The 14,118-nt window shown below is 35.2% G+C and overlaps 1 protein-coding gene across 1 annotated transcript in view; it reads right to left on the minus strand.

Moving 5' to 3' along the window:
- The window catches only part of SHQ1 (SHQ1, H/ACA ribonucleoprotein assembly factor), a 150,349-nt gene that overhangs the window by 114,838 nt on the left and 21,393 nt on the right, over window positions 1-14,118 (minus strand). Inside the window, 1 exon segment of the mRNA XM_028517872.2 lies at window positions 10,359-10,471. Within this exon segment, the coding sequence (XP_028373673.2) occupies window positions 10,359-10,471 (113 nt within the window).

Here is a 14,118-nt window from a genome sequence, read left to right on the forward strand (position 1 = left end):
AAGTCAGGGTGACCTTATATTATGTGCTGTTTTCACAGCCCGGCTATTACCACAACTGAGCTAGTTTGCACTGAATAAAGTTTCCTACATCACCATAACACATACTGGGGATTATTATTGGCATTGAATTGATGCCAATAACCATTGATAACAAAGTTCATGCTTCAAGCGAAGAAAAATCCAGTAAGAGTTTAAGCAGATTTTCGTTTTTAGTACATAAAATATTATAATGGTGGTTTTATAGTTGATGGATTTGCAGAATCTCAGGCTGGAGGAAGAGATATCACTTAGGCAGTAAGGAGACTGCTGCAATAAGTAGGACATAGATGAGGGTCACAAATAGATGGAGTAAAGGAAACCGTCAAGGTAAATGATACAACTTTAAGACAGAGTGGAAGTGTGGGATAAGAAAGAAGTCAAAGATGAATCCCAAGTCCCTAACCTGGGTGACTAGAGTGAAAAATGAGGCACTTCAATGGAGAAAAATCAGGAAAACTTTAAGGGAAAAATTATGAGTTCAATTCCTACATGGTGAAATAGAAAAGTTTTTTCTATTTCATTTCTATTGAAACCCTTAACCTGGCACTTATCACAACTCCGTGTCTCCCCACTAGAATGGAAGCCCCATAAGGAGCAACCTTGTCATATTCACTTTGCTACCTGCAACTGTCTGGCACAAAGTTCATTCAAAAATTATTTGTTGAACAAATAAATGCATGCATGAAAAACTGAGTAAGTGAAATTTTATTCTAAAGCTTTCTCCTAAGCTTGGTGTTTTGAATAGAAAGACACTTTAAAAGTAGGTAATCCTCTTCTCAAGCTCATAATTACTACTTATTGTGTTGAGTTCTCAAAAAATCCAAAAGCCTGCTCAGTATACCACCTTCTTTAACAAATTTATAGCATTAAAAATTATAACTTAAAATGGGACCCCAAGTGCTATTTGATAATTCTTGTCCCTTTTCTTATCTCACAGATATTTGAGTGTTAAGTTAATTATTTCATTTGCTCTTAAAGAAGGAAACAGGCAAGATTTTATTAACTGGTTGAAGTAAAAAAATATGCCAACAATTAAAACAAATTTGCTTGAGACGGAAAAATAAAAACACTCTCAGCAAGAGAAATATAAAAACTTGGGTACAATAAACAAATAAGAAAAAAGTATAAAGAAATGTTTTAAGATGCATTCAACATATTTTAATGTAAAATAATATCCAAAAGGTATTATAAATGGCATCTATATGCATTCGACTGGGCTACAAAATATAGCAGGAAAAATCATGTCTTAACATCCAGATATTACAACAAAAGGATTTTAAAAAAACAAAATCATTCATATGTATCTTTGAAATGTATAGTTTTTAAAAAATATGTAATCAATTTATTTCACTGTTCTGCCTCAGGGAACATAAAATGAGTTTTCCTTAAGTTCCTCAAAAACCTGACAACATGAGGAGAAATCATAACTTGGAATGAGGACAAGTCAAACTTGAAAATGTCATCTACTACACTAATGTAATACATATATTATTCATGTGTTATATATGTTACATGTGTATATTATAGTACATGTATATAAATGTGTAATACAATGCCTTCAATGTATTGTCTACATGGTTGATAAGAATTTATAGTAAACCCTTTTCTTCCATCGAATTAACCATTAAAAACAACAAAAAAAGCACCAACCAAATTAAAAATTTAAAGGAATTTTACTTGTACTTCATTTAATATTAACACATCTGGGTGCCTAAGTCAACTAATTTAAGTAATGGGTAATGAGGTATCTGACCTCAGCAGCATGGTTGTATGAGACATCCTCTAGGACTCTCCCCTTGAAGTTATAAGTTGGACATCTAAAATTCAACAAAGTATTACCTGGTCAACATACAAACATGTATGAGAGATCCTCATATAGAAACATTAAAGGTGGATGCATTGGATCAAATGGGGGAGGAAAAAAGAAGAAAAGACAGAGATGGGTGCCACAGACACAGCTCAGCCCGGAGCTCACTGTGAGACTCAGTAGCAGGGAAGAAGTCAGCCCCAAGGGTAGAATCAACATTCCTACCTGAGTAGTCAGCTCATACTATGGCTGAACCCAGTGACAGGGGCAGAGACTGAACACAAAGGTGCGACAGCTGACCATTACCAGACAGAACACAAAATCACAGACATTTAGCTGCCTCCCTTTACCCTTCCAGAATTTGCCTCCCTTCACCATCCCAGAGCTTGCAAAAGGTCCCAGCAGAAGCAATAGCAGAGAAAGTGTCAGGTTATGGAGCACATTTCCACAGTCCTAAGAACTGGAGAAGTAGAAACATTTCTCCCTGAGTGGCAGACTCACACTGTGGACAACCCCAGTAACGGCATAGAGATAAAGCTGTGGTGGCTGAGATCCGGCAGCCACCATTACTGGGAGGAGGATAAAGCCACAAACACACAATCTGACTTATCCCAGTGCATCCCTTCACCTACCCATGACAATGAAGACCAGTAAAGGAACCTGACACACCTCAGGTAGTACAGCACTGATGGAGCATCTAGTTGTAGAAGGCAGTGCTGGGAATCTCAGGGGCCCAGAACCCCAATGCCTACCACATACTCCCATGGGGATGGTGCCTTGAAATTGAGGCAATCTGGTCAAAGAGAGGACACTCACCTCCCAAGGGAAATAAGGGCATTTTCCAGGGTAGAGGGAACAACTTCCTACAGAAATCCCTGAAGCCCCAGCAGTGCAAGAGAAAATAAAAACGTATGCTTCAGCACCACCTACTGGAAAACAAAAGACCTCTTCTTGTCAACCTGGTAAATAGAGAAGTGGAGAAGAACTCATTTAAAAAAGCAGATTTCATTTCCATAAATGCCTAGGCAGGGAAATAATCCATCAGATACCACGAATAACCAAGATAACAAGGTCGCTCAGAGAGGAAATGAACAACCTTCAGGAAAAAAACTTTAATGACAGAGAATTCAAGACTGACATTTTAAAAAAAAATCAGTGAGATATAAGAAAGCTCAAAAGGTAGTTTAATGAACTCCAAAGTAAAATCAATGAATAAAAGGAGTACTTGACCAAAGAGATAGAAACTTTAAAAAAGAACTAAACAGAACTTCTGGAAATGAAGAACTTGATATAAAAGATAAAGAATGACCTAAATGGCTTAGGAAATAGAACTGACCAGATGGAGGAAAGAATTAGTGATAATGAAGTTAGAAATCTAGAAATGATGTACATGAAAGAAAGAAAGACTTGAGAGGTTTTGAAAAAAATGAAAGAACTCTACAAGAATGATCTGACTTGATCAGAAAGTGCACTATAAAAATACTGGGTATACCATAACGAGAAGAAAGGGAGAAAGAAACAGAAAGCCTATTCAAACAAATAATCAATGAGAATTTCTAAAACCTATGAAAAAAACAGGATCCTTGAATCCAAGAAGCAAAGAGAATACCTAATTATCTAAATCCAAAAAGGCCTTCCAAGGCCTTCTAATATATGGCCTTCCATATATTAGAACTGTCAAAAATTAATGACAAAGAAAGAATTCTCAAGGAAGACAGAAAAAAGACAATGGTAACCCATTACATTATCATCAGTTTTTTTTTTTTTTCAGCAGAAACCCTATAAGCTAGAAAAGACAGGAATCAAATATTCAAATTACCGAAAGAGAAAAATTATCAGCCAAGAATAATATTTCCAGCAAAGATATCTTTTAAATATGAAGGAGAAATAAGAACTTTTCCAGACATACAGAAGCTGAGAATTTACCACCAGAAAACCTGCAATACTGAAGGATATTCTACCTAAATCAAAAAGACAAAAGAATACAAAACTATGAATAAGATGACTAATAGACAAAAGCAGGAAACTGCAGCCCTTGTTAAGAACATGATAATATACACTTAAATATAACATAAAGGTTAACAGAGGTAAAACCATAGAAAAGACAATAGCTACTACAATTTAGAAATGAACTCACACCAGAAAAAGGAATAAATTGTGACAACAAAAACTAAAAGGGAAGGAGGTGAAGGACTGAATTTGCACAAAGAAATAGAGATTAGATGCATTAAGAAAAACGACTAGTGTATATATATGAAATTTTTTTACATAAACCTAATGCTAACCACACACAAAAAAATTTGAAACTGAGACAAATTACACAGAAAAGGAGGAAAAAAGAAAAATCATGGAATACTACCAAAATTAAAAAAAAAACAGAAACACAACGAAAATGGAAAAATGGAGACAGATACCAGAAAATGAAAAAAATAAAATGGATATAGAAAATCCTCATATATCAATAATCACCCTACATGTAAAAGGACTTAACTGACTAATTAAAAGGCATAGGGTAGCAAGTTGGATCAAAACACAAAAATCCCAACTATATGCTGCCTTCAAGAAACACATGTCAGTTGCACGTAAAAATAGATTCAAAGTAAAGAGGAGGAAAATGATACTACAATCAAATGGAATCCAGAGAAAAAGAGGTCTAGCCCCACTTATCTCTGACAAAGATTTTTTAAAAATGTAATAAAAGATAAAGATGAACATTTTATAATGATAAAGGGGACAATACTTCAAGAAGACATAACACTTCTCAATATATATGCACCCAATCTGGGAGCACCAAGATATATAAAGCAACTACTAACAGGAAAAAAGGGAGAAACTGAAAAAAAATCAATTTATAGTATAGGACCTAAACACCTCATTGGCAGCAATGTATAAATCGTCCAAATGGGGGAGGGGGGGGAGGAGCCTGACCATTGTGGCTCAGTTGGTTGGGAGTCATCCATACTGAAAAGTTGCAGGTTTGATTCCCAGTCAAGGCACATGACTGGATTGCAAGTTCAGTCCCTGGTCAGGGAGTATGCAAGAAGTAACTGACTGATGTGTCATCCTCATATTGATGTTTTCTCTCCCTATCTTCCTCCCTCCCTTCTCCTCTCTCTAGAATAAATAAAAGAAAAAAAAGAAAGCATTATTCCCACCAGTGATTACCTAACATCTCAGAACCCTCTTTTAAATAAATAAATAAATAAATAAATAAAATTATTCATATTATATAACACGTTAGACCAAATGGAGATAATAAATATTTAAGAGTTTTTCATCCCAGAACACTAAATTATATATTCTTTACTAGTGCATATGGAACATTTTCAAAGATAGACCATATGTTGTATACCAAACTAGCCTCAGAAGACTAAGATTGTACCAAGCATATTCTCCAACCACAATGCTTTCAAATTAGAAATAAACTGAAAGGAGCGGGAAAAAAACAGAAATATGCGGAGATTAAAACAACATGCTACTAAATAAGGACTGAGTCAAAGAAGAAATAAAATATCAAAAGATACATAAAGATAAAAGAGAATAACAACACAACATAGCAAAATTTTGGGGTTACAGCAAAAGAGGAATAAAAGAAAAGTTTATATCATTACAGGCTTCCCTCAAGAAACAACAAAAATCTCAATTAAACAAGCTAACATTTTACTTTAAAGGACTAGAAAAAGAAGTACAAACAAGGCCCAAAGTCAATAGAAGGAAGAAAATAATAAAAATTACAGTGGACTGAAACAAAATAGAAAACAGACAACAGAAAAAATAAATGCAACAGAGACCTGGTTCTTAAAGATTAATGAAACTGACAAACCTCTGGCTAGACTTACTAAGGAAAAAAGAGACAAGGCTCAAACAAAATCAGAAATGAATTAGAAGTTTCAACAGATACCACAGAAATATTGAAGGCTGTACAAGAATACTATAAAAGGCTATATACCACCAAATTCAATAACCTAGAGGAAATGAACAAGTTTTTAGAAATACATAATCTTCCTAGAATGAATCATGAAGAATTGGAAAATCTAAATAGACTGATCAACAGTAAGGAAATTGAAACAGTCATCAAAGACCTCTCAAGAAGTAAAAGTCCAGAACCAGATGGCTTCTCTAATGAATTCTACCAAAAACTGAAAGAAGATTTATTCTCAAACTCTCCCCAAAAATTGAAGAGGCAATACTTCCTAACGGCTTTGATATGGCTAACATTACCCAGACAAAATCACACAAAACAAAAAATAAAATTACAGACCACTACCTCTGAAGATATGGATCCTAAACAAAAGTCCTAAACAAAATACTAGCCAAGTCAAGTACAAAACTACAGTAAAAAGATAAAGTGGGGCTCATTCCAGGAGCACAAGAACGGTTCAACACATATAAATTGATTAATGTGATAACCGCATTAACAGAAACAAAGGATAAAACTCACATGATCGTATCAATAGATTAAAAAAACACATTTAACAACTTAAAATATCCATTTATGATTAAAACACTCAATAAAAGAGGTGTAGAAGGAAAGTTCCTCAACATAATGAAAGCCACATATGATAAACCCTCAGCTAATATTATACTTAATGGTGAAAAAATGAAAGCTTTTTCTCTAAGATCAGGAACAAGACAAAGATGTCTACTCTCACCGCTGTTATTCAACATAGTACTGGAAGTTCTAGCCACAGCAACCAGCGAGAAAGAAATAAAAGGCACTCAAATTGGAAATGGAGAAGCAAAATTGTCACTCTTTGCAGATGTCATGTCTCTTCACATAGAAAACCCTAAACACTCACCAAAAAACTATTAAAGGCAGTAAACAAATGCAGTAAAGTGGCAGGATACAAAAACAATGTACAAAAATCCATTGCGTTTCTACATACTAACAACAAAATTTCAGAAAGAAAATAAATGATTCCATCTGCAACTGCAAAAAAATACCTAGAAATAACTTAGCAAAGAACATGAAAGATCTACATACTGAAAACTACAAGGCATTATTGAAAGAAACTGAAGATACACAGACGAAATGGAAAGATATTCCATGTTCATGGATTAGAAGAATCAACATAGTTAAACTGTTCGTATTGCCCAAAGCAATATACAGATTTAATGCATTCCCCACCAAAATCCCAATGTAGTTTTTTCAAAGAAGCAGAACAAAAAATCATGAAATGTGCATGGAACCATAGAAAACCCTGTATAGCCAAAGCAATCCTGAGGAAAAAAACAAAGCTGGATGCATCACACTTTCTGACTTCAAATTATACTACAAATTTACAATAATGAAAATAGTATGATATTGGCAAAAATAAAAAAAGACACACAGATCAATAGAACCAAATTGAGAGCCCAGAAATAAAGCCACATGTATATATGGAACTATTTTTTCACACATTAGCCAAAAACATACAATAAAGAAAAGAAAGCCTCCTCAATAAATACAGTAGGGAAAACTGGAAAGCCACATGCAAAAGAATAAAACTAGATTGCTGGCCCAGGTTGAGTAGCTCAGTTGGTTGGAGCATTGTCCTGTACACCAAAATGTTGGGGAAGAATTCCCATTCAGAACACATATTTAGGTTGTGAGTTTGATCCCTGGTTGGGACGAGTATGGGAGGCACTATCTTGTGTGTGTGTGCGCGCACGCACACGCATGTGTGTGTCTCTCTCAGATCAATAAACACATCTTTGGATGAGGATTTAAAAACTTTTTTTAAAAACCACAGATTTCTGTTTGTCTGTATATACAAACATTAGCTCAAAATGGGTCAAAGGTTTAAATATAAGATGTAAAATAATGAATTACATAGAAGAAAACATAGGTACTAAATTTATGAACTTTAGTGTTAGAGATGATTTTATGAATTTGACCCCAAAGGCAAAGGAAGTAAAGGCAAAAATAAATGAATGGGACTATATCAAACTAAGAAACTTTTGCACAGCTAAAGAAACCTCAACAAAATAAAAAGGAAACCAACTGAATAGAAGACTTTTACAAACAATAGCTCTGAAAAACATATAAATAACTCACAAAACTCAACAACAACAAAAACAAAACCCAATTTAAAAATAGGTGATGGACCTGAACAGACCCTTATCATGAGAAGACATACAAATGGCCAACAGATATATGAAAAGATGCTCAAGTTTGCTATTAGGAAAATGCAAATCAAAACCACAATGAGATACCACCTCACACCTGATAGAATAGCTATTACCAACAAAACGAGTAATAACAAGTATTGGAGAGGTTGTGGAGAAAAAGGAACTCTCATTCATTGCTGGTGGGAATGTAAACTGGTACAGCCACTATGGAAAGCAGTATAGAGGATTCTCAAAAAATTAAGAATAGAGTTACCATATAACCCACTCCCCTTCTTTGGGTGTTTATCTTAAAATTTTGAAAACATTTATTCTTAAAGATATATGCACCCCTATGTTCACTGCAGTATTAGTCACAGTGACCAAGACATGGAAACAACCTAAGTGCCCTTTGATGTATGACTGGAAAAAGATGTGATACATATACACAATGAAATTTTACTCTCATAAGAAAGGATGAAATACTTCCATTTGTGACAACATAGATGGATCTTAAGAGTATCATGCTCAACAATGTCAGATGGGAAAGGACAAGAAACATGATTTCACTCATACGTGAGATCTAACATAGAAAGTAACAAATGAACAAAACAAACAGAAAAACTCAGACACAGACAGAAGACAGCAGTATGACGGTTACCAGAGGGAAGGAGATGGGGGAGGATGAAGAGGGTAAAGGGGGTCAAATATATAATGACAGGAGACTTGAATTTGGTTGGTAAACACATGATGCAATACATACATGATGTATTTTAGAGTTGTACATTTGAAACATATAATCTTATTAACCAAAGTCTCACCAATTAATGTAATTTTTTAAAAAATGAGTAATAAAATAGCCAAAGTCTTATGGTTATTTAAAAGTCACAGAGAACCTTTAATTCATGATTCCCACTCTCCAACCTTACCCATGACTACATTTAAACCACTTCTGTAAGAACTCTTCCTTGAGAAACAGAAAGAACTTCTCATGCATATTATTAAATCTCTCAGATGTCCTCAAAAATATACTCTCCTCTTATCCTGTTTCCCTCAGGATGTTGAATGGTTTGACCATTTATTGCAATGTATCACTCAATGTATGTGGTGCACACATCACAAGATATACAAGTATTTCTGCCTTTCCACTTAGTCTCCCACTATGTAACGGGAGATAGAATGTTTATCACAAGAGCAACAGCAGTTAAACTGAAATAATATAAATAAAAGAAAATCAAAACTGTAAATGGAAAGATTCAATTTCAAGTCCTGGCCAAGCCACTTAGTAGTGGTGTGACCTTGGTCAAGTCCCTTAACCTCATTTCCCCATCTGTTATGAAAACTGAAATAATCACATGAGAACACTTGATAAGCTGAAAGCATTATAAGAATATAAGAATTATACAAGATTATAGCTAAATATATAACAGTTTAGAAGTTGCTGGCACAGAGCTGAGGAAGAATGGTAATTGAGGTCTATCTCAACTTACAGTAGGAAGCCCAGCATACAGAGGCCAGGTGACACTCCCTTGGAATAAGTGTTGCTATCATAGCCAATGAGACACATCACAGTCTCTTCTTAACTGGTTATTTAACTATCCATTAATTAGATAAGTCCCTTGGGCAAATTTAAGCCTGACAGAGAGGCACTATGTCTAAAGACACAAATAATGTACGTGGGAAATAAAACACAGCAAAATTTAAAATTAGATTTTATTTATACCCTACTACAAAAAATAATTATTAATTTGAAACAGATCCTTGATTACTGGTGCTAGGGGATAAAAATGTTAGGAAAACACTGGATCAGCCAAGACATGCAGTAAACATAGATTTATATTCTTAAAGATTGTTAATCACAACAGAAAGCCTACTTATCCCAGACTAGTGTGGCACAGTTGGCTGGGCATTCTCCCAAAAAAAGAAAGGTCGCCAGTTCGATTCCCAGTCAGGGCACATGTCTAGGTTGCCAGTTCAGTCCCTGGTCAGCAGGGCACACAGGAGAGGCAACTGATTGGTGTTTCTTTCTCATACTGATGTTTCTCTCCCTCTTTTTCTCCTCCACTTCCCCCTCTCTAAAAATAAATAAATATCTTAAAAAATAAATAAAATCTTTTTTTAAAAAGTCTACTTAAAAAAGAGGTACAAAAATGCTCAAATTCAGTGTTCTATTTTAAGCCTGGAGAAAAATATACTCAAATAAGCATATTAGGAGAGTTCTCTGCTGGAATGAAATGCTAAGAAGCAACATTCTACAAACATTACAGAGGTATATCAGTGGTACATTAATTCAAATGTCAGTTCAAGTTTTGAGCCATCACTAATTTCCAGAACCCAAAATGCACATGCCTAGCATAATTAAAAAGACAAACTTTTAAAATAAATGTCAGGTAAGTTATTTAATCCTCAAAAAACTCTTACTCACAGATAATGATCAGGATCAAATTTGGCCATCTCAGCAGCCAGGCGTTTCTGCCTTCGTTCAGCTGGAGGAGTAAAATCTGGATCCTTAAGATCAATGACGTCACTGAATTCATCCTAAGGATACCAAGAAAGAATAATTGCTATTTCTTATTTTAGCACTCATAAATGTAATTTTTCACAAAATGCCAAAACACAGAAAGACTCTAATTGATCAGTAAGCCATGATGCTATCTGCGACATTTAGATAGAAATCCTGCAAATGTTTCTTAAACACCTAAGTTTTCACATAAATTATCTCATTTAATCCTTACAACAAACCTTTTAAGACATATTAAGGCTATAAAAGTTTGACATTAAAAAAGAGAGAGAGAGAATAAAGCCCTGCAGGCAAGCAGGAACATTTAGTTGTCTCTTATTACCCCATTCATCTCCTATGGATTTGAAAGTTAATAAAAGCATGTTGAAATAAATTTTTAGAATTTAGATGAAGGTATTCCTACCCTGGGTGCCATGTCAACAAACCAAAACTTAAGTGGTAACTTTTGTGTCCCTATAAATGCTCTGCTTGACTGGAAATGCAGAGTATTCATTTAGTCAGCCAATCCCCAAATGCCAAGCCAACTCTGCACTATGCTTAGTTTCTTATTCCTTCTAACCCCAAACAAGGTGGACTATGTGGCCCCCTGCCAATCAGATATCTTCTATTTTTCTTTTCCTAATGTTTTATTTTTTATCCTATAAAATTCTTGCCTTCCACCCATACTGCAGTTCTCTGAATGAAGACTGTTTGTTTCATGAAGTGTTAAAATTGTATCACTTAAATTATCTTATTTAATAATTTTTAACAGACAAAATGGTTTGAATATCAGACATCTACACACAGATTTTCCTTTTGTTTCTTCCTATGGTCTAGCTCAGCACTACATAAAATTTACACACAAACTATACATTCTACTTTATGAGCAGATTTATGGATTTTAAGAGCAATTTTGATGTATATAACTTTCCATGTGAAAAGTTAAAAATCAAATTCTAATATTCAACTTTACTATAACCATCTTCACCTAGATTTATACATATTGATACATAGCATGTTTCCAAAGGCCAATCCTACAGAAAACAGGAAGATTGGGGCAACTGCCTAGGATACCATATGATCTTTTCTCTTTTCATCGGAATTTTGAAGAAACCTATACCATAGAAAATATTTCTAAAACTATATCTTTTTTCTGTCTCCAACTTCCCATTTCTACTACCAACCTCAAAGATAGAAATTAGAAAAAGCTTAAAGAATATTAATGAAAAGAAATCAAGAGAAATAATTTGGTGGAGAGTTGTATAGCAAACTATTAAATCAGATTTGTAAGTGAAATGACAAGTTAGTGACTCAGAATCAGGCTTCAAGTCCACTGCTATAACACAAAATCACTACAATGAAATGAGCTATACTGAATTATCTAGGGAGAAACTATGGTGCAGAATCCCCACATAACCAAAATTTCTGTATGATAAAAAAAACCTCTCATCTCTACCCCAATCTACTTAGTTTAACTAGTATCTACATTTAATCTAAACACATTCTGAGGGCTCACTATAAGGGCCCAGATACCTTTCTGGAAGTTAACCCAGAACATCTTAATACTTCTAAACAAACATTATGATCATAATCCAGATTACTGACTGTCTTCAAATTTAATAAAAATGTGTCTTCTAAAAGCTCTTTTCCAATTTACTTTCTGGAAACTTAGAATGTATTTTCCTATAGAAATACTACTATAAATAGTAGATGATCAGGGCAACCCACAAATTTATTCAACTCATAATGAACTTGAAATATCAGTACTCAAGATAACTTATTTAACTAGAACTCAGCAATGTTTCCATAAAAAAATACTTTCAAAGTTTCAGTTTAATCCACCAGATACATCTCTTCCCCAGAAGTACAAACTAGAATATTGCTCTTTTCCTAACCTTCCTCACCTTCTAGAAATCAGCTCCTGCAGCTATAGAGCAGGAAATGGGATTGCTGAAGGCCGTGAGGGAGATAAATTATACTGTGCATGCAGGATAATCTCAGCTACATAAATACTATGAAGGCCATTTCCTACCCATAGACCTCTCATACCTCTCCCCAGAATTCCTGAGTCATCACTTTCTTTTTTTTTCTTTTGGTCCCAAAGACTTCCCTGCGAGCGCGTGTGCACAAACACACACACACACTTCTCTGAAGCAACCTGATGAAGTAGAAAGGGCATAACTGTGGAATTAGACAAACCTGGAATATTTATTTTATTTACATACTTTTTTTAAATTGCTGCTCAAGTATAGTTTTCTGCCTTTTCCCCCGACCCCCCACCACCACCCCAGCCGTGCCCACCTCCTTCCCATTTTCACCCCCCTTGTTATTCTCCATGTGTCTTTTATAGTTATTCCTGCAAACCCATCACCCTTTTCCCCCATTATCCCTTCCCTCTACCTCTGATCACTGTCAGCCTGTTCTCAATTTCAATGTCTTTGATTCTATTTTGCTTGCTTGGTCATTTTGTTCATTAGGTTTCACTTAAAGGTGAGATCATATGCTATTTGTCTTTCACTGCCTGGCTTATTTCATTTAGCATAATGCTCTCCAGTTCCATCTATGCTGTCGCAAAGGGTAGGAGCTCCTTCTTTCTTTCTGAAGCATAGTTTTCCATTGTGCAAATGTACCAAGGCTTTTTCATCCACTCATTTACTGCTGGGCACTTAGGTTGCTGCCAGCACTTGGCTATTGTAAATTTTGCTGCTATGAACATCGGGCTGCAGAGGTTCTTTTGAATTGGTGTTTCAGGGATCTTAGCATATAATCCTAGCAGTGGAATTACTGGGTCAAAAGGTGGTTCCATTTGTAGCTTTCTGAGGAAGTTCCATACTTTTTTCCAGAGTGGATCCACCAGTCTGCAACCACACCAACAGTGCACGAGGGTTCCCTTTTCTCCACAACCTCCCCAGCATTTGTTTGTTGTTTTCTTTATGATGGCCATTGTCAATGGTGTGAAGTGGTATCTCATTGTGGTTTTCATCTGAATCATTTTGATGGCTAGTGATACTGAGCATCTTTTGATATGTCTCTGGACCCTCTGTATGTCCTCCATGGAGAAGTGTCTGTTCACATCCTTTGCCCATTTTTTAAAATATATTTTATTGATTATGCCATTACAGTTGTCCGACTCCCCCCTTCATTCCCCTCCAACCTGCACACCCTCTCCCACCCACGTTCTCCCGCTTTAGTCCATGTCCATGTGTCATAAGTTCTTTAGCTTCTACATTTCCCATACTATTCTTGCCCTCCCCCTATTTTCTACCTACCATCAATACTACTTCTCTGTACCTTTTACCCCTCTCCTCCTCCCACTCCCCTGTTGCTAATCCTCCACGTGATCTCCATTTCTGTAGTTCTCTTCCTGTTCTAGTTGTTTGCTTAGTTTCTTTTTGTTTTTGTTTTAGATGTGCTTGTTAATAATTGTGAGTTTGCTATCATTTTACTATACATGTTTTTTATCTTGTTTTTCTTAGATAACTCTCTTTAGTGTTTCATATAATAAGGGTTTGGTGATGATGAACTCCTTTCACTTGACCTTATCTGGGAAGCACTTTATCTGTCCTTTTATTCTAAATGAAAGTTTTGCTGGATAGAGCAATCTTGGATGTAGGTCCTTGCCTTTCATGACTTTGAATATTTCTTTCCAGGCCCTTCTTGCCTGTAAGGTCTCTTTTGAGAAATC

Source organism: Phyllostomus discolor, chromosome 7 (genome assembly GCF_004126475.2).
Source record: "Phyllostomus discolor isolate MPI-MPIP mPhyDis1 chromosome 7, mPhyDis1.pri.v3, whole genome shotgun sequence".
Lineage (NCBI taxonomy): Eukaryota > Metazoa > Chordata > Mammalia > Chiroptera > Phyllostomidae > Phyllostomus > Phyllostomus discolor.